Source organism: Enhydra lutris, unplaced genomic scaffold (genome assembly GCF_002288905.1).
Source record: "Enhydra lutris kenyoni isolate GAN:26980312 unplaced genomic scaffold, ASM228890v2 scaffoldscaffold29, whole genome shotgun sequence".
In the NCBI taxonomy this organism is placed as follows: Eukaryota; Metazoa; Chordata; class Mammalia; order Carnivora; family Mustelidae; genus Enhydra; species Enhydra lutris.
The window spans coordinates 20175963-20196339 of record NW_019154113.1 but is presented as its reverse complement, the minus strand read 5'-3'; the positions used below and the strand labels follow the sequence as shown (position 1 = coordinate 20196339).

General features: G+C 45.7%; 2 protein-coding genes across 3 annotated transcripts in view; one reads left to right on the top strand and one right to left on the bottom strand.

Moving 5' to 3' along the window:
- LOC111152685 (elongation factor like GTPase 1) overlaps positions 1-4726 on the bottom strand; it is a 117079-nt gene extending 112353 nt beyond the window's left edge. The window contains exons 1-3 of the mRNA XM_022511252.1: positions 4681-4726; positions 3843-3952; positions 721-788 (exon numbers count right to left, since the gene is read on the bottom strand). Coding sequence (XP_022366960.1) covers positions 721-788; positions 3843-3933 — 159 coding nt within the window. The 5' untranslated portion in view covers positions 3934-3952; positions 4681-4726. The remainder of the gene's footprint in view (positions 1-720; positions 789-3842; positions 3953-4680) is intronic.
- Positions 4727-4972: 246 nt separating this feature from the next.
- Positions 4973-20311, top strand: LOC111152700 (stabilizer of axonemal microtubules 2). 2 transcript variants are annotated; one of them, XM_022511271.1, is made up of 4 exons: positions 4973-5013; positions 7467-7646; positions 12863-13065; positions 19368-20311. In XM_022511271.1, the coding sequence occupies exons 1-4, from the start codon at positions 4976-4978 to the stop codon at positions 20309-20311; spliced, it is 1365 nt and encodes a 454-aa protein (XP_022366979.1). In that variant the 5' UTR covers positions 4973-4975. The 2 variants fall into 2 exon arrangements, with proteins under 2 accessions (XP_022366979.1, XP_022366980.1); XM_022511272.1 differs by lacking the exon at positions 7467-7646.
- Positions 20312-20377: the final 66 nt, after the last annotated feature.

Genomic DNA, 20377 nt, shown 5'->3' with positions numbered 1-20377 from the left:
CCGACACCAGTCTTCTACAGCTACCTTCCTATTCATTTCTGCTTCTCTACCTGCTCTCCTCTCCGTTCCCAGTCACTTGGTAAATTCTGCGCATTGTGTCCTAAATGCATTAAAGGAAGGAACACCTCCATTTCTCTACTGCCAGTAACTTAGTCCACGTCCTTTCACTCACAGCTGGAAACAGTATCTCTTTAATTTCACTCCCTAAAACACTATTTTCATCATGACACTCACATTTCAGGAGCCCTCCCTTGGTACTTGAGTTTGCCTTCAAGTTCTTCTATGACCCAACACATCCTCTCCACCCCTGATTTTTCCTCTGTGGTAGTCTCCTGGCAAACGCTCCCCTCAAATCAAGCACAACACACCAATTATCCCCGATCGCCTTCACCCACCTATCCCCCCACCGGACATTCTCCGCCTTCTCTTCAATCCACACAACTCATCCCCAGGAAGAACCTCGTCCTCTGTGGAATCTTCCACAATTGTGCCAGGCTATCATTGGACTTCTTGCAAAAACCCATTCTGCATTTGTAAGATGTTCATAGAAAGCAATATAAGATGAACTTTTTCCCAACATCTATTTTATCTTGCTAAATAGATCAGCAGCTTCTTAGACACGTAAGCTGTACTTTTTTGGGATCTCTAAGAACACGTCACATTGTAGACAGCTAATGCTTACTGAAAGGCGACAAGTATTCATCAAATAGAACAACTTACCTTGCCTGCCAGGCGGCTGGAGATGATTCCATTGCTGGATATAAGACAGTCAGCCAGAGTAGTTTTTCCTGTTAAAACAACAACATTGATTCGAATCTCTCCTTTTCTAAACAGGAGGTAGATGTACCGCACTTACAGAGCTACCTTCTGACCGTGAGAACTGGTTTCACAGAGATTTCCTATTTACCTACACAGAGTGCAGCAAGACCTAACGGGCACTCGGACTTCGGAACAGAACACCATCTGGACGGACACAGACTTGAGCGCTCAAAGTGCTGTAATCTGTACCTCCATCCCAAGGGAGCCCATCGCCCTCACCTGAAAAGTTGTCAAGTGACTTTTCCCCACCCTGGGTAGAATTTTTTTTTTTTTTTAAACAGAGGCATCATGCGTAGATTCAAATGCAGACTCCCAGGTGATGAGAGAAGCCACCATGCCAATCAAAAGAGATCACCTGATAAACAGCGTTTACGTAGTTAGTAAATCTCTGTCCTACAAGAATCTGACCTTGCTCATCTTAATTATTACTCATCTGATATCCGTAATAGTGATCATGCTATTACCTTACACTCCTGGTAGCCTAGAACGGCAACGGCACAGCAGAGCACTCGTTTTCGTCTCTCAACGGCATCCTGGGTAAACCACGGCCAAGAAACAGAACATAATCTTCTGCTGTATTTCCCCACGTATGGCCTTGGCTGGTGTTTGCCAGTTAAACTAAGAAAATACTTAGCAAAGAAATTCAGGAAATGTGCCTTAAGCTCCTACTGTGAGGGCACCAACTAAACTGAGCTACTCCCAGTTACCTGGAAGTCAAAAAGAAGCCAGGGAGCCACCATGTAGTAAAAAAAAGCCTCTGCATACTCAAGTACACACCCAGAGTTTCATGAAGGTTTTATGACGTCCACACAACTTGAAGTGGCAGATAACTTTGTTCCAAGAGTGCTGCTTACACAGTTACTGCAGCTGGGCTGAAGCACCAAAAGGAGGGTCTTTTCTTTACAACCAATGAGTCCTGGAACACTCTGGGGACTTGAGCAAAGCTATGAATCTGTAATAGCACAAACCAGAAGGCAACCGAGGGAGCACTGAAGGGCTTTAACGGGTCGTCCGCTGGGCATGGACATCTTGCGTGTCCGCACAATCCCAGGGCACCACTTCCCTACGATCCAGTGGAGCAGAACTCATTCTCAGTATGGCAAGCATGTACCCCCTGGAGGGTTAAGAGCCCAGAAAGCACTATCTTTCTGCACTCTCAATCCTGTATTCCCTAGGACCAGAAACCATGTGATTAATTCACAAAGCAAAAGAACAAATGCTTTTGTCAGACCACAGGTCCTCAAAATGTGAGCAGAGTCGTTATGAAAACTCAAGAGGGCAGAGGGTCAGTGACGGAACTGTACATACCATGCACTCTCAGCTGGCTTCGGTGACCTCGTGAGCCACCACTTCTCCTTCCCGCAGTCCCCACACTAGCCCGCAGCTCCTGCCTCAGTGGCAACAGCCACCTCACTAACCTCATCTCTGCCTCTCAGTGCACGTGAACAGGTCCACCAGACTCGTCTTCCTAATGTGCTGGTTACAACAGCCCTGCTTTGTTTCGTTCTCCCAATGGCTCCCTACAACCTAATAATAACTGTAAATGATTGCCTTCACAATAAAGCGTGTATCAGCCAACGGCCTCTCATGATCACCTCATTTCTTCCCCCACAATCCTGTAAGGTAGGTAGAATCTACAGCCGAGTCTAGGAGTTGCTTACTGAAGCTCAGAAAGGTGAAGTGGCTTGAAATGGAGTCTGAACTCAGGCTGTCCAACTCCAGGGCTGGAGCCCTTAACCCTAAGCCTGGTGCCCAGCTGACATGAAGGGCTCTAGGGGCCCTGACCCAGCCTGCCTCTCAGGAAAGAGATCTCACTTCACACACGCCCTCCTATCACCTTGTGGGTACCCGAGCTAAGAAGGAGTTTGAAATCAAGGGAGGAAGTGATGTGATGGTGTGAGAGCAGTGTGTCAGAAGCACACACATCACCCATTAGCTATCTCCCCCCTTCCCATGAACTGTGCTTCCGTCACCCACTTTTCCTTCTTCCCTACCGATGCTACTCCCACTTGGGACGTGTGCCCCACCTGCCAGCTTGAGTCTCCCTTCAAGGGTCACCTTTAATACTAAACATAGCGTGAAGCCTCTTCCTAACAGATTCCTGCCTTCCCAATCCCCCAGTTCTCCCACCCCTCAGAGTCCCGTCTGCCCCTCATCTTGGGCTGCTTCAACCCCCAAATCTCCTCTAGAGCTCGACTGTTGCCCTCTTTGTAAGTTCCCACCTTCTGACACACGGAGCAAAATAACTTGAATTTAACAGATGTTCAGTACAGACCTGATGAGCTGAACAGAGTCACCTAACACAGGCTCTCAAGACATCATGTCGAGACTACGACTCTTTGTATTACAAATCCACTTCAAAAACGTTCACTTCAACAAAAACTCAAGTCCTCATTTAAAAAAAGCAATGAGGGGCGCCTGGGTGGCTCAGTGGGTTAAGCCTCTGCCTTTGGCTCAGGTCATGATCCCAGGGTCCTGGGATCAAGCCCCACATCAGGCTCTCTGCTCAGTGGAGAGCCTGCTTCCTCCTCTATCTCTGCCTGCCGCTCTGCCTACTTGTGATCTCTGTCTAATAAATAAATAAAATATTTAAAAAAATAAAAAAATAAGAAAAGCAATGATACAGGGATACTGGAGCTCAGTCGGTTGAGCCTCCAACTGTTGGTTTCAGCTCAGGTCATGATCTCAGGGTCATGGGACTGAGCCCCACCTCTGGATCTGGGAGTCGGGACCCCTGCTCCCCTACTCAGCAGGGAGTCCCCTTGAGAGTCTCTCCCCCTCCCCCTCCCCTTGCTCTCTCTCTCTCTCAAATAAGTAAATCAATAGAAATCTTTAAAAATAAAATTTAAAAAATTTGAAGCAATGAAATCCAGCATATAAAGAATGCTAATCACCAGTTAGCTGTGTTTGCTTGAAATGTTTTATGGCGAGCGTTAAACTCCTAAAGTCATACTGGCTTCTGACACATGTGGAGTCACACCCCCTTAATTACTGAAAACAACCCATTTAGAAAGGAGTCTTACCATGGTCAACGTGAGCCAAAACGCAGATGTTCCTGATGTGAGCAGTGTTTTTCTGCAGGTGAATCATCTTATCCAAACCGCCGAGCACCATGGTCCCTTATTTCCTGTGACTAAACATCAGGTAAGCGTCACACATGGCGCACACCCCAAGATCAGGGCCTGACACTTTTCTTCCTCTCACGCAGGAGCTGACAGGACTTGTCAGGTCCCTGAAGCTGGGAACCCAAGGAACGTCTGCGGAAGGGGACACACCCACCCAGGCCCAAGTCCAGTCCGCGCTCGGAATCGCAGGCCACAGCGCGCCGGCATCACGCAGCTTGCTCACGCTCTGGGGCTGGGCGGGCGCGCGGGATCCGGGAGCCCGCCGGGGCGGGGACACCAGTAACTGCCGCCAGACAGGCCCTTCCCAGGCAACTGTCCCCCGTGGGAAAGGTCGTCTGCAGGAGGGAGGCAAGACGCGGGCAGCTCTCCCTTCCGCCCCTCGATCGTCCCCCAGGGCCGTCGTTCTAGCACTCTCGCCCGCGCTCACCCGAGACCAAACTCCCGGCTCCAGCACCGCCCGCGGCGCCCCAAGAAAGTCCCGGCTCACACGCTCCCTCACCAGGCAGGTGCACCACCGGGCTCCGGAAAGGAAGCCCCCCCTGCACGGTCCCTTCCCCTCCCTGGGACCCCGCGTTCGCTGTCCCCGGGATCGCGCGTCCACACACTCACAGAGGCGGCGGTCCCGGGCCCCCGGGGGGACCCGACGGCTCTGGGCGGCAGCCGCTCCCAGCCCGCGCTCGCCCCGGCACCCCCGGCCGGCCGCCGGCCGCCAGCGCGGACCCGCGCTCACACTCACCGGCTGCGGCCGCGCCGCCCGTCCAGCTCCGTCCTGCTCGGCTCCGCTCAGCCCTCGCTCGGCCACACCGCACGCGTCGCAGGCGCCGACTGCCCTGCGGTCCCGGACGCGCGCGCGGGGGGGGCGGAGCCGGCGGGCGCACGACCTCTGACCCGCGCGCGCCTCTGACGCGCCGGAAGCCGGCGCCGCGTCGGTCTCCCTGGCGCCCGCGGTTGCCCTGACGACCGCGGGCGCTTCGGCCGCGCGGAGCCGCGAGTGCTGAGGGCCCGCGGGGCGGCAGCCGCCCGCCGAGAGCATGAGGAGGCGGTGTCTTTGTCAGATCTGCACCTGCGGGTAAGGAACGGCCAGCGCGGCGGCGGGCCGGGGTGCGGGTGGCCGGAGCCACGTCGCAGTCGCCCCCGGAGATGAAGCGACGCGGACGCCCGCTCCGCAGCCTCCGCCTGCCCCTCCCACGGTCCCGGCTCCGGGGCCGAACCTCCCCTGCTCTTAGACTCCCGGCCGCCTGCCCACTGAGCGCCCGCAGGTCGGGCGGAGGCTGCGAGCGCCGGAGCGGCCGGTCCTCCGGCTGCCCAGGGGTGCGATCGGGATCCCGGCGGGACAGTGGACGCTCCGGACATCTCGGGGGAACGAGGGAGGAGGAGGACGCAAGGCCAGTGCATGGGCTTTGAGCCGGTGCGGTGCGTCCTTCCGCCTGCCGCTCTCCCCCCGAGCCCGACCGCGGCCGGGTCCGCTCCAGGCGGGGCTCCCTTCGGGATCCGCCCGACTGAGAGGGGCGTGGCTGCGGCCTGAAACCGGGACTGGGCGCCTGTGCCCGCCTGACAGCCTCCCACGCCTGTAAACGCGGTGTCCTCCCGCAGCCTCCGGCTGGTCCCGGACGGGTCACTGCTGAGTCCGTGCCAGGAGCGCGTGGGTGCCGCGGACCGAACGACCGACCCCGGGACAGCGGGAAGTGAGTGCGGTGGTGCCCGCCAAGTCCGTCTCGTGTCCGGGAGGTCATTTAAGCGGATCAATCAAGGTGTTCAAAGCACGTAAAAAAATTAACCAGCCGACGCAGCCTCCAGAAAAACTAAAAAGGAGAGATCGTCAGAAAGTTTTTTCTTTTCTAGAGACTGGAAACGTTGGGACAGGAGACTTTTGCTTTCCTTTATAAGCTTTTCAGTGTTTGTTTTGTTATAAGGTGAACGTATGCCTTTGCTGGAAAATAAAACTAAGAACGACGAGAAACTCCAGTGCCTCGACTTGATTCTCGTAACCCGGTGCACCCCTAGCAGGACCTCCATGCATGACCTAATCACCCTGTCCCTGGGCTTCCCAAGAGATCAGGTGTGCCGCTAAGTCACTTCAGGACTTTCCCAAAGCCTCAGCTGCCAGCCAGCGATCCCGAATCTCTCGACCCCTTGGACTTGGAATTTTCCTGAAGAGCCGCGACACCGTGTTTTCACTGTCCTCTGCGCCGCAGTTCTTGTGCTTGTCCAGAACCCTCCAAGCAGAGCAGCTAATCTCTTGTGTTCTTCCTGAGGGTTCACTGAGTTCCGATCCCCTCGCCAGTTCTGATTGCATCGGCACAGCACATGCATTTTCTTCAAATCCAGCCTTCCCTGGGCTTGTACTATTAGCCCTAGCACATAGCTCGGGTCCCCAAATGACATCGGATCTGAGAAGCTGACCTATTTCAGCATTGTGGGATGTTACTTTTCTGTTGTTTGCTTGGGTTTTTCTGTCTTAAGAAGTTTTTCTTTTTCTTTTTTTTTTTTTTCCTGAGTATGAAATGAATATACATGAGGCATGGTATGAAAATGCAAGGCAAAAAATGTACAATATAGTGAAAATCCCTCATAATCATAGTCCCCACCATAAATGTTCTTTAAGACTTGCTTTACAAGTCCTCCGAAAGGAAACGGAGAAACAGCGTACCATCATACTATTCTCCACAACCCACTTTTTCAGTTTACAATTTCTGCATCTTGCAACGGCCACACCGAACGGTCAACCCCATTGTCTGCAACCACTGTGCGCTGTCAGCTTTTATGATATGTTGGTCAGGATTCCGTGTTATGGACAATATCATCTACTGCGGCCTAGCCCAGAAATAAAAGAACTTACTAAGGAGTATGTGTGGCTCACAGAATTGTTGGAAGAACCGAAGAAACAGTTTCCAAAATAAACTTTTCAGGAAAAATTCCCCAAAATCTCACCTCAGACCTGGGCTGCTAAAGGAGCCCCTGCCTCGGCCAACAACGAGGAAATTGCAGCCGAGCTGTAGGCCTCAGAACCACCCCTTACCGCCAAGGTCAGGGAGCTGCCGGTCGGTCGGGAAGGCACCTTGGAAACCTGAATGCTTCCTGACAACTAGGGCTCCAGCCTCTGTCCCACCCCCACAATGCTGCCAGCAGCGGGGCTGCGCTCTCCCCCTCTCCCTAGATAGCTACTGTCGGGGTAGCAAGTGAACGTCCAACAAGTGAAAGCCAAATTGCGCGGAACCTGCGGGCGGGGGGCCCCGGGAGCCGTGCTTGTGAGCTTTTCAGCTTCTTAGTACGAGGAGACCCTCTAAATCTTTGTCAGAGGAAACCAGAGTCTCCACTACAAAGGCTATAACATCATTTTTTCTTGTTTTGATAAATACCATTGCAGAATAAACAGAAGGTGTTTTGTGTTTGTGTTTTAGGAAAGCTGCTTTTACATTTAGAGAGTCTGTGTGTATTGAAGATCTCTCTGATTAAGATACAATTATCTTAAAATATTTTGGGAAGTCAGAATAATCTTTCAGTTTATTTGTGTTTGCACAGGAGACATCAATGTCCACGTGGAGCCACAAGGATTTATGAAAGTTCTGGCATATCTTGCCCCACCACTGAATATTTGGAAAAATACCCTACGTATGGCAATGTTCCTCCACCTCAGAGTCTTAAACCCAAGCAAGAATTCCGAGCAGGCCGTGGTAAAATGGAAGGAATAACAACATTTAAGTAAATATTAAACTAACTGCTTTACCTATTTCTCTCCCAACTCTTCTGGTCTTAATAAAGTTTTTTAACTCTCTAAAGTGAACTATTAAGTTGATCGAAGTTGAACCAATTCAAGAAGCAAGGAACTAGTCCAGTCACAACTTGAGAAAAACAGAAAGACAAAAATTAAGTTAGAATGACAGAAAGTAAGAAGGGAAAAGGGAAATGAAAAGTTTTATTGGTTTTTTTAAAAACACTTAAAATCTCTTATGTTTTTTCTGCTTTACACTGCATCTCCAACTAGAGAAATACAGAAACCTCCTGTTTTTTCTGTCTCCGCTCGAGTTTTTACATCTCTCATCTGTTTCCTATACTTCAGCCTGCAGAGATGATCTTTTTGAAATGCATTTCTAATCCGAATCACCTCCTTGCTTAAAATATTTCTACTTGCCCACTGTATTTAATATATACCAAAATCCCTTCATGATTTGGTCCTTAATTGCTTTTCTAATTTACTTTCACTGTGCTCTTTAATGCTCACATCCCATAGGACATTTTTCTTTTCTTGAAAATATCAGGATTCCCTTGCCATGGAGCCTTCTAATATACTATTTTACTTACTTGGAAATTTCACCCCACTTAATGTCCATGTAACCTATAGATCTTAACTCAGTTATCACTCTGAAAGCCTCTGACACACGTGTATCCAGTTCTCAGGCTGGGTAACAGTCGTCCCCTATGTAAGCCCTCAAAGCATCTTCCTACTGTTCATGGATCTACTCCAGAGGCCCACACAAGCAGGGACTGTGTCTGTTCTTATCTGAGCTTTCTAATTCCAGAAACCTAGTACGATGCCTACTAGCACCTCGTAGGTACTCAATATTTATTCAGTGAATTATAGACCCAAAAAATCCTCCTAAGCCTGAACTCCTCATTTGGATTTAGCTCTTTTTTTTTTTTTTTTTGTAATTGTTTCATATGTTCATCAATGGGTTAATTCTTTTCCTAATTCTGTTAATGTGCACACCATATTCAAGGTCCAATCTTACATGTTAAGTACAAAAAGATCAATAGAGGTTTCTGCTTTCAAGGAATGCATACATCAGATTTCTATAATTGGGGATTTACAATGCTCTATAATAAATTTAATTTGCTGCATTACCTGTTTTCATATCATTTAGATGGAGCTTATTCTACTTGCATGAGCAAAGGTTGAAACCTTCCCACTTCTAGTCCGATGCTTCTACCTTTCACAGTCCAGGCAGCTCTTGTAGTAACAGGGCCTTGCTGACGGCTTGATTTCTGTAGGTGTGCGGCTCGCCCACAGACCTGAAAATCTTCCACAGCCCTCAGACTTGGTGTGCTCTAGAATCATCCGGAAGGGTTAAAATTGCAGATTCCAGAGTTCTACCTAAAACAATCAATAGGTAACGGAGTGGACCCCAGGAGTCTGCATTTTTAACCCGCATCGCTGGCCATTCTAGTCGCCATCTCCCAGTGAAAAGGGTCAAGTACTAGTACTGACCGCTGGTGGGACTTGGGACGTAGAGAAGGACTGCGCCCTGCCGTGGCTCGCGGCCTTGTGGGAGTGGCAGTTGGAAAACAAAACTGCAGATAAGTAAACAAGACACACATGAAAGCACATGAGATGAAGAGACTGAGTGACTGAGACGAGCAAATGGGCGTGATTGCTCCTTTTTCTTCGAACCGTTCATTCTGCCTCCGTGCCTTAATGGCTCAATGGAGATTTCACAATTTTTACTATTTTGCATATAACTAGTTCTAAATATTGAAATTGGGAAAGTATAATGTGCCATATCCTTATTTAAAAAGGTAATTGCTTTTCCATTCTGGGTTTGTCGGTTGACTTGTTCACTATCTCTTCATAGTTTAAAAAAAAAAAAAAAAACCCACCAGCCAAACCAACACCACCAAAAGAAAGAAAAGGGTCTCCCAACTCCCAAAAAGTCCAATTATGCCAGTAAAACTAAAATTTCCGTTTCTTAAATCATCATCTCTACACTGAGGAAAACATTGCATCTTTTCTTTGTATTTAGACCGGGGAACGGGCGGTATTTCCCAGAGCCTCATGCGGGGGGACTAGAGCCCTTCCTTCACTCCCTCCTGTCCACTGTGCTGACCAGGCAGCAGGAAGCCGATGTACCTGCACAGAGAATAAAGGGTCATTGGACGCTTCCCTAGACTAGAGGACTAGACTGTGTGAGGAGCAGATGTCTGGACGCACATTAGTACGTTCAGTGCAGTTCGAGGACCGCCAGAGTTGGCGGGGAGCCTGCCCTGGAAGGATGGCTATGGACGTGTCCTGTGTTTGGGGACACATCCGATGACTAAGAGTGTATTTACCCATTACCCTCCTCCACAGAAAGTTGCTTTGGGTGTGGCGGTACACTTCCTAACATTTACTCTCAGCAGGGAAACCAAGACTGCTAAGCTTTCTCTCTGTCCTCCCCCCGATTCTTCCACTCCCCGATTGCATTTTAGCCTCTGTGCCTCTAGCTGGTATTCGGGAAGAACAAAGAACAACTCAGATGTCTTGAGAATAAGAGGTGTGATTGCTACTATTTATCTCTTAAATAATACTTAGTAAGCGCTTGTTAAGTGTCGGGCACGGTGCTGAGCCCCGGGGATAGAGCGGTCAGGGGATCGGGGTGGCTGTGCTCATGGGCGCTGTGGTCTAGTGAGGGGGGCAAGGTGTCCCTCAAAATAAACACAAAATCTCTCCAGGGAGAAAATCCATGAAGGATAGGCACGAGGTGACTTGAGAGGCAGAATAAAAGATTTGACTTTATCAGGGAAATGATCTTGATGAAGTCCCAAAAGTTCATTTTCGCTTTTGTTTCCTTTGCCTTTGGAGACATACCTTGAAAGAGGTTGCTGTGGCCGGTGTTGAAGAGGTTACCGCCTGTGTTCTCCTGTCGGATTCTGATGGATTCATGCGTGGAATCCTGAAGGGTGTGAAGCAGTTGACTGCAGAAGATAGGAAAGGAAATAGCAGAAAGCAAGAGGAAGGGACCGGCGAAGGGGCCACGTGTGGTGTTTTCTGTGTCCTTAGAGCAGTAAGAGGCCACCGAAGGTTCCTTTTCCTGCTCATTTGTCTGCCTGCCTGCTTGCTTGTATTTTGAGGGGGTGGAGAAGGGGGTTAAAGAAGAGGCCTGGCTGCTCAGGGCAGGAAGGACTTGTCCGATTCGCATGTGAAAGGATCCCTTTGGGCACCGGATGAGAAAAGACAGAGAGAAGCTGGAGTGGACTCAGATAAATGAGTTTAGGAATTGTTGATTTGATTCGAATGAGCTATTGTGGGAGTTTGGACTGTTGTGGTAATGATGGAGAAAACGGTGAGATCTGAGAGGGATTTAGGAGGCGAAGGTGATGGGAGTTGACGAAGGGGCAGCTACGGGAGGGAGCCGCGGTGTGAGGGACGAGATCGTGGTCCCTGTGGGGATGCCCTTCGCTACGATGGGCACCAGCAAACGGACCAGGTCGGCTGGGGGCATGTGAGGTTCTGCAAGTACGGGTAGGGAGCTCAGAGAAGGGTCCGAGCGGAGAGAGAAATTGGTGCGTCATTTCTGTTTCGGAAGGAATGGAAGTTGTGGGAGTAGAGCTGTCTTCAGGGAGGAGCACTGCAGGAGAAGAGGAATGACTACAGGCCCAAGTGTTGAGAAACCCCTGGCGGTTCGTGGCTGAGGAGAGGGGGATGAAGCTGCATCAGAGACTCAGGAGAAACCAGCAGGGAGGCAGGAGGAGAGAGTCTCCTGGAGACAGGGAGTGGGCAGTAATGCCCATCGGGGAAGAGGACGACAGACGTCCAAGGGACTCAGTCACAGAGAAGTCACTGTGACCGTCCAGGCAGCGCTGGACCCCAGCTTGACATGGGTGGATGGGGCTGAGGAAGAGGAGCCAAGTCTAGAAAATCATATCCTGAGAAGGAGAAGGGAGTCAGTGAGGCTTTTGGTTTTAGGAGCTTGGGGACATAAATTGAGAATAGTGATTAATACAAGGTGACTTAAACCAATAAGATGAGGGACACGGTCAGTAGAGTTCACCAGAAAAAACACAGTTTTGAAGACGTGTAGTCATAACAGGAGTAGCTGACATGTTGCCCTTACTGTGTACCAAGCTCTCGTACACATGTGCTCACGTGTGTGTGTGTGCGCCCGTCTGTAAAACAGCCCCATGAGCTAGATGGCACGACTGTCCTCCTTCATAGAAGGAAACGGAGGCCTGGCCAGGTTAACTAAGTTGCCCAAGGTCATCCATCCAGTGGGCGACAGAGCCAGGATTTGGGCCCAGGCCATCTAGTCACTCTGGGTCTGTACCCCCCAGACAGCCCCAGTGTCTGTAGCACCATTTCCGCCACAGAATGTTCTAGCATGCCCACGGTGGCTGGACTGTGCTATAGCTCTCATCCATGGCAAGGGCTTCTCGTGGGTCCGAAGATGAGTCAGAATCACATCCATATCATCAATGTGATTTACAACTGAAGGCCAGAGTTTAGACGTTAATAATTTATTTAATTGATTCTTTAATAATAAACAGGAAGATGGCATGATTTCAGTAAGAAGAGAGCATGCCCAAAGAGCTTAGTTTTTAATTAGGATGAATAAGGATTTTGACAAAGTAGACCCAGGGGATATATTTTAAATTTTTTTCTTTTTTTTTTTTTATTAAATTTTTTTTCTTAGACTCATTAAATCTTTCACCTAAGATTTCCTTCCATGTTAGGAAAAAACTGAGTTACTTAAGGATGTTATTTATGTGGGCACCTGGGTGGCTCAGTGTGTTAAGCCTCTGCCTTCAGCTCAGGTCATGATCTCAGGGTCCTGGGATCGATCCCCACATTGGGCTCTCTGCTTGGCGGGGAGCCTGCTTCTCCCTCTCTCTCTGCCTGCCTCTCTGCCTACTTGTGATCTCCATCTGTCAAATAAATAAAATCTTAAAAAAAAAAAAGATGTTATTTACGTAAGATCCAATCAGCTGAAGATCTACATCCTAATGATGTTTGAAAACTAGGATTTTTGACGTATTTCTTAAGACGTTAGTCACTAGACAGGACATAAAGGAATTAAATGACTTCTTTTCAGTAGTTTAACAACCATCACCATTTTACTATCTTCTTGGACTTTTCAACTGAAATAAACCTTGAAAATTTCAATACTGCTTTGGGATAATTAGAAATAAAAACCTGTGAGGCTATGTTTCAAACTTATATATTTCAGATCGGATTATCGTCCTTATGAGATAGTCAAACAGCCTCGCCATGTGCCAGAAGAATACAAACCGAAGCAGGGGGAGATCGATCTCGGCACTACCTACAAACAGGACTTTAATTCTTACAAAGTGCAGCCTGTGGCCATAGTCCGGCCTCTGGAAAGACAACGAGTTAAACAAGGAAAGGTGGACACTGTCCCAACCTATAAAGGTAACTTGCCATTTCAGAAGTGAAAGAGCCCAAAACTAAGGCTCGCTTCCATCCAATGTCCAGTCATAATTTGGTGTGTTGCCAAACTTCGTTCTCATGGCTCAGGAAAACTTTTTTTGTTTTGGTCAACATAGTATAGCGAAAAAAAGACCACTTGCCTGATTGAGAGCTCAAAGACCTGGATTTCTATCCAAATTTAGCCACATAATTCATTTTCTCTACCTAAAAACATACACAGTTGACCCACAAACAATGTGGTTTGATCTGCCTATGTGTAGACTCTTTTCGATAAATATAGTCCAGTCCTGTAAATGTATTTTCTCTTCCTTATGATTTTCATAACCTTTTCTTTTCTCTAGCTTACTTCACTGTAAGAATACAGCATACCATACGTATAACATACAAAATATATATTGACTGTTATGCTACTGTTGAAGTGTCTATCCAACAGCAGGCCAGTGGTAGTTTTGGGGAGTCAAAGTTCTGTACAGATTTTTCACTACACAGGGGAGCAGGGCCCCTAACTCCTGTGTTGTTCAAAGGGTCACCCGTAAACACAAAGGATGCCATTGGACAAGCATTATGTCACATTACGCCACATTGATTTGGCACTGTTCCTTTCTCTCTGTTCCAGAACAAGTTGGAACTCTACTGAGTGTACTGGAGTCTTTCAGAAGGTCAAATAAATAGCAACCCTCTTAACCATTTAAGTTCTGAACCAACTGATACAGCAAAAGTGTTAGCAGTCAGAGAACCAAATACTCCCTTTATAGTGATAAAGACTAGGGTGAAGGATAAAGCAGGTCCTTCCCGATACTGAACTCAGAATAAAAGAGGCTTATCCACCCCGTGACAATGTTGGGGCACCACTTAGGAGACCAGCTCCTCTAAGATTTCCAGCGTGGAAGAAGCGTGCAAATACCTTTTCCCTGTCGGCAGCTAACTCGGAAGGGCCAGGGGTTGGACAATGTATGGCTAGTTTCTTTCCCAAAATCAACCTGATTTTAAAATACCCTATTGCTCTTGGAGAGTAGGACCTTTTTTTTTTTTTTTTAAAGGCATCTTATTAGTACCTATTATTTTTTGTTAATAATGTAATTGCATATTTAAGTTTGTATCCTTTTCATTATGTGATACAGCTGAGTGGTATGTCCTCATATAAAGCGCTTTTATAAAATTGATGTCACCCACAATAAAAGCAGTGGTTTATAGTTTAAATAGACAGCAGCTGAACACGTGTGTATTCTTCAAATATCGCCCTTACCAGTTCAATGGGTAAGCAAACGCATGTTTACCAGTTCGCTATGACCTAGAAGTAGGGTGGTTGGGAGCACTGTGCTTTCATCTTTTTAGCTGTGAGCACATAAGGTGCTACACAAGGAGCAAAGTTTTAAGACAATGTATACGGTCAACAAGTATATTGTTATAATGCAATTTAGCATAAAACAATTACAGGTCTGTATCTCCTGGTATGCAGAGGAGGTCAGATACTCCTGTAACAACTTGACATAAAATAACAACTTGACATAAAGTTGTTTGGTGAAAACAACTGGGTATTTTAACAACCACAGTAGGAATTTCTTTTCTTTTTTGTCCTACAAAATCTTTCAAAAAATATCAATAATATTGTCCTGATGCTGTGACAATTACACATCACACACACATTCTAGCTTCTCATTACCTGGGTTTCCTGTAGATTTCCATACTTCCACCCCCATAATCCAGTGTTCCTGGGGTCCCTCTGGCTTTCTCGCTTCTGACCTTTCCTAGTGAGGAAATATTGCCAGGTATGGAAGCATGAGATGAGATCGTAAGGGCCAAGGCAGTACTCATTCTGTGTGATGATCTAGGTTTCGTAGATAACTATTTAAGGACAGGTCGGTAACTGGTGAGAACTCACGATGAGAAGAGACTCTCACTAACTACCGAGAATCAGAGAACAGAAGAAAGACTGAGGGGATATGATAAAGAGAAAGGAAGAGGAAACCCTGTAGGGCTGTGGTGAGAAGGTAGCATCTAGATTATGGAGATGCAGTTTTATGAGACAGGTTAATCTTAGACAGAAACCTATCTGCTCCCAGCAGCCTCAGGTTAGAAAGTCATTTATATTGAAATGTAGATGATGAGAACAGACCAGCACTGGAGTTGGTAAATGTTTTAAGGGATACTCTGCTCTGTGCTAGGCACTGTAGGGAATACAGAGATCTGAACTGAGCGTGGTTATTAACATACTTTATGGTTGAGGAAAAGAAGCGATAGTAGCAAAAAAATTAACCATAGTAGCAATAAATAAATGTGTTATCACTAGGGAGGAGGATAATTCACTAGAAAGTTAATGGAACAAGTCATGTTTCAAAAATTTAGACTGAACAAGATTCAGGCCAGCCTGGGAGTGTATCAGAGACCAGTAAGTATTGATCTATAGGAGAGGGAGGGACAACACAAAAACTAGGATGAAATGAGCAAAAATGCACAGAGCCAGAAAAATAAAGGGGTTGTTCTGTAAACAGAGGATTTCAGGAACTGAGAGATTGGGGTATAATTCTATAAATGCAGGTAGAGATCAGACTGTGAAGCACTGATTACCAGACTGAAGTGCTTAACGTTTTTCTCATAGCTGCTAAAAATGCTTGAGTTCTGTTTCCAGGGAGGATATAGTAAATGGCAGAAAGCCATTATTTCTGCGGCAATAGCTAAAAATATGTATAATTTTTTAAAGTGTACGAAATCTCTTTAATGGCATGAGACAGCTGTGGAAGCAAATAAACTTGCCAAGACGGCAAGCTACGATAGCCAGCTGTTTACTTCTCCGGAGCACTGGTCACACTGGGGCCTTGGTGGAAAACTGAGCATGGCAGAAGCAGAGAGACTCTCCTGGGTAAAGAGAAATGAGTGGAGCACGTGATATGTGGACTGGTATGACACACTGGAACCTATCAGTCCTCCAGGTGTATAGCTGGTCTTCCTTGTAGGATGTTTGCTAAGCATGTAGGGGGTATGATGGCCTAGGAGACTGGGCCAGAAGGATCCCACAGCTGTACTTGGGAGTAAGTACAGCCTTCTTCTTGCTTAGAAGGGAAATTCCCACAGAATGAGGGCTCTACCACAAACACACCACAACTTTTGTCCTTTCAACCAGAGGAAGATTATGTCTAACTAAAAGTGCCCCTGAGTACCAGCCTAGCTCAACTCCTGATTGGATCAGGGTGATCTAAATTGGAAAGACCAAGCTTTCTCCTATTGAAAATAACATTGATTTTAATGTCTATGGTTTACTTATACATGACCCCCAGCATCTGGTAAAATAGGAGACCAATGAAGAGTCAGGAAATAATCTGGAGAGATGATGGTCAAGAAATTTCCAAAACTGATGACTGAATCAGGCCACAGATTCAAGAAGCTCAACAAATCCCCAAACAGATAAATACAAAGAATACCACACTTAGGCAACTTTCATCAAAATTCAAAAACCAAGTGAAGGTGAATTCTCAAAAGCAGTAAGAGAAAAACTATGCATTAATTATGAAAAGAAAAATTAGAAATATACCTAACTTTTCATCTGAAGCCACGGAAGCCCAAAGATAATGCAATGACATATTTAAAGTGTTGAAAGGATAAAAACAAAACAAAGCAAAACAAAACAAAAACCTAGAACTTTAAACCTAGCAAATCCCAGAATTTTACATCTAGTGAAAATATCCTTCAAAAAATAAATAAAAATGTTTCCAGGAACAAACAAACAAACAAAAACCCCAGAAATTTGTTATTAACCAACCCATATTACAAAAAGTAGTAAAGGAAGTTCTTCAGGTTGAAGGAAGATGATTCCAGAGGGCAGCATGAAATCCAGGAAGGAATGAAACACACAGAAAGAGTAACTTTATAGGTACATATAAAAGAATATTGACTTCTTAGAGTCACAAGAATAATTATATATTTTTACATAAATATAGAGGTAATTATAATAACACAGAAGACAGGAAGGTGTAAATGGAATTACACCGTTGAAAGTTTCTTACACTGCTCTAAAAGTGTAAAAATACCAATTTAAATTCAAGTAGGCCAAAAAGATACCCTAATTAGTCAAAAATGCATTTTTATTCTAAAATAAGTTCTAATTAAAATGCTAACAGAGAAAATGGAATAATAAAAATACCTTTATCCAAAAGAAGGCAGAAAATAAGGGGTAAGGGAACAAAGAACATTTGGAAAGAAGCAAATAGCAATATAGTCAACTTAAACTCAACTAGATCATTCATTACATTAAATGTAAATGAAATAAAAATTTCAATTAGAACTCCAAGATTGATAATTCATTTGGAGCATACAAAGTGTCAATTTGCCTCTTGAAATAGAGATACCTAGTAGGAAGATATGTATGGGGGGTTGGTGTTCAAAAGGAAGTCTGGAATGGAGATTCAACCTTTGGAAGCCATCAGCTTACAGGTAGTATTAAAACCATGGAGATTGTTTGATGAGATATAGATTGAGAAAGAAATCCCCAGGATGGAGCCCCCTGGCTTGGTGCTATAAGATGTCACAGGGAACAAGTTCCAAATATCAAGGAAGAGAACTAACATGTGCAACTCAAGACTTTTGTCTTCAAAGAGGAACCTCGAACAGCTCATTATATAAGGATGGGGATGGAGGTCTGCATACAGACATTCATGGTGAGCAAACACATCCAGACACCTCACGGGCTTAAAGCTGTTCAAATGAGAGCAAACTACTACATCATGGCATACTTTAGATTCATCTCCTACTTTTACCTGTTTCCATATTTTCAAATTTGGGTTCACAAGAACAAGAATGGCTTACCCAGCTCATCTCTTCTTGCCAGGCTGTTTTGTCTGTCTCTACTGGCCTGAAGATTGTCTGCTCTTGGTCCACACATCCACTCTCATACGAACATCAGTAGGTTGATGAGGTAGAGGTAACCATTTGCTCCGCAACTTGGTCATTGGGGCAGAAATGTCTGTGAGTGAGGGATTTTTCTCTCCAAAGGAGAGAGTAAATCCACATAAAAAGCATTTGAGTTTTGGCCTTTCCAATAGACATTACATGGACTTTAGACTCTAAAACATCTTGTATAACTTCTTTTATAAATTAACCTTTGGTGTACATCTCTTTGGGTGAAGTCAATTCCACTGTATTTCTTAGCTTTCTACCTTTCTCATCTAGAAATAAAAAACCTAAATAACACTTGGTTGAAATATAAGTACTTCAGTTTTCCATCCATGGTCTATGTATGCCACAAGAAGAAAAATTAAGGTATTTAACCCTAAATCTTAGACTTAGCTCTGGTATTCAATTCTAAATTCTACATACAATTTCTGGTATGTTTAAAAGCACTCAGTTCAGGCCTCTGGCCTCTAGATGGCCCTCTGTCTTTTGATGATATCTTGAAGTCCATTTTCTGAAAAGCTGAAGTTGAAGGCAATGATCTTTCTGGGATAGTACAAGTTATTCTGTAGGTTTGTTCAGGGAATCTGGTAGGCTTTCCTACAGTATAATGGGTTGAAATTCCCTTTCATTTGAGAAGTCCCTCCAAGGCAAAGAATAATATCCCCATCACTTTTGCCCACACATCAGGGCCTTTGATTTTATGTTAATCAGTAGATTTAATGGTTTCTTTTCTTTTTTTTTTATTATTTTTTATTTTCTTAATTTCTTTTCAGTGTACCAGAATTCATTGTTTATGCACCACACCCAGTGCTCCATGCAGCATATGCCCTCCATAATACCCACCACCAGGCTCACCCAACTTCCCACCCTCTGCCCCTTCAAAACCCTCAGATTGTTTTTTTAGAGTCCATAGTCTCTCGTGGTTCATCTCCCCTTCCAATTTCCCTCAACTCCCTTCTCCTCTCCATCTCCCCATGTCCTCCGTGTTATTTCTTATGCTCCACAAATAAGTGGTTTCTTTTCATTTCATGTGTTATGGTGAAAATCCCAACCAGTTCCTGGAAAATGCAACCATAATCTCCTAAACTCTGTCTTTACCCAAAATATAGGCTTTCAAAAACTATCAACAATCCAAGCTCAGATGTTCCATTCCCTTGTTGTGTATTCAGGTAAATCTAGAAGTAGAAATTCTATGCACTAATGTAGGGAGATAGGAAGAGGAAGGTGGATATGAAGAAAACACAAATCAGGGGAATCTGAGCAACTTCAGACTTGATTAGTGTTCAGATTTCTGAAGGAAATGGAAGGATGTTTGGCAATGAGGGAAGTAAGTCATGATTTTTAGAAGATGGTTGTTTTATGCAGTATTTTAAATGCTCTCTTTTTTAATTTTCAAGATGATTATAGAGCTTGGGACATTCAGAAAATTGACCTTTATAAACCAGAACAAGCTTACCACCCCCCCACCATGAAATTTGGAAATTCAACCACATTTCAGGATGACTACGTTCCTCAGGAGATAAAGCCCAGGCAAAGCTTTAAACCCAGCCCCGTGGTCAAACGTTCTACAGTCCCTTTTAATGGTGATACAAGTCATCGCCTTGATTACGTACCTTATCAGCTGGAACTCAAGTTTGCAAGGCCAAAAGAAGTGTACAAGCCAACCAGTCAACCCTTTGAGGATCTCACAACTCACCGATATGACTTTCAGGGTCTTCCTGGTGAAACTGCGAAAATCTGCCGACCTCCATACACCAGAGTGACCCAAAATGCTCATTTTGAAGGAAGCACGGAATTCCGCGAAAGCTTCCAACCATGGGAAATCCCACCACCGGAAGTCAAGAAACCACAGGAGTATGTCCCGCCTGCAGGTACCATGCAGCTAAACAGCACAAGCCATCTCGACTATGTTCCCTATCAGACCAAACGTGTTAGTCCCATCAGGCCAGTTTCTCAGAAAAAATTTAACAATGTCCCTTTTCAAGGAAAAAGCACCACAAAGGAAGATTTTCCAGCCTGGGAATGCTGTCGTCAAGGTCTTATTAAGCAGCAGCAGCAGATTTCCAACCCATCTGGAAGATTCGATGGTTGGAGCACTTTCAGGTCTCACTATGTGCCCCACGAGCTGATTCGGACAGAGAGCTGCAAACCCGCGCATGCTCTGTTTCAGAGTTCTGCTCCGTTCGATGACATCACCATGTACTCTACAGAGTACACACAGAAAAAACAGGAAATCTGCCCTGCTAGCTATCCTTCTCCTCCAGGCTATATCTTTGAAAATACAAATTCTCAAGGTCATAAATTCTTCCGCAAGGTCACGCCCATAGTGGAGGCCTTCTAATCATCAAATCATGTTTAAAAGGAAGCTAACAGATATTGGTTTTCTAAGGGAAAAGCCAGAGTTTGG

Bases quoted from the DNA above. Each gene is read 5' to 3' on its own strand.
- LOC111152700 (XM_022511271.1), top strand. From the start codon at position 4,976: ATGAGGAGGCGGTGTCTTTGTCAGATCTGCACCTGCGG. The intron at 5,014-7,466 runs GTAAGGAACGGC...GTGTTTGCACAG, and splicing joins TGTCAGATCTGCACCTGCGG to GAGACATCAATGTCCACGTG. The intron at 7,647-12,862 runs GTAAATATTAAA...TATATATTTCAG, and splicing joins GAAGGAATAACAACATTTAA to ATCGGATTATCGTCCTTATG.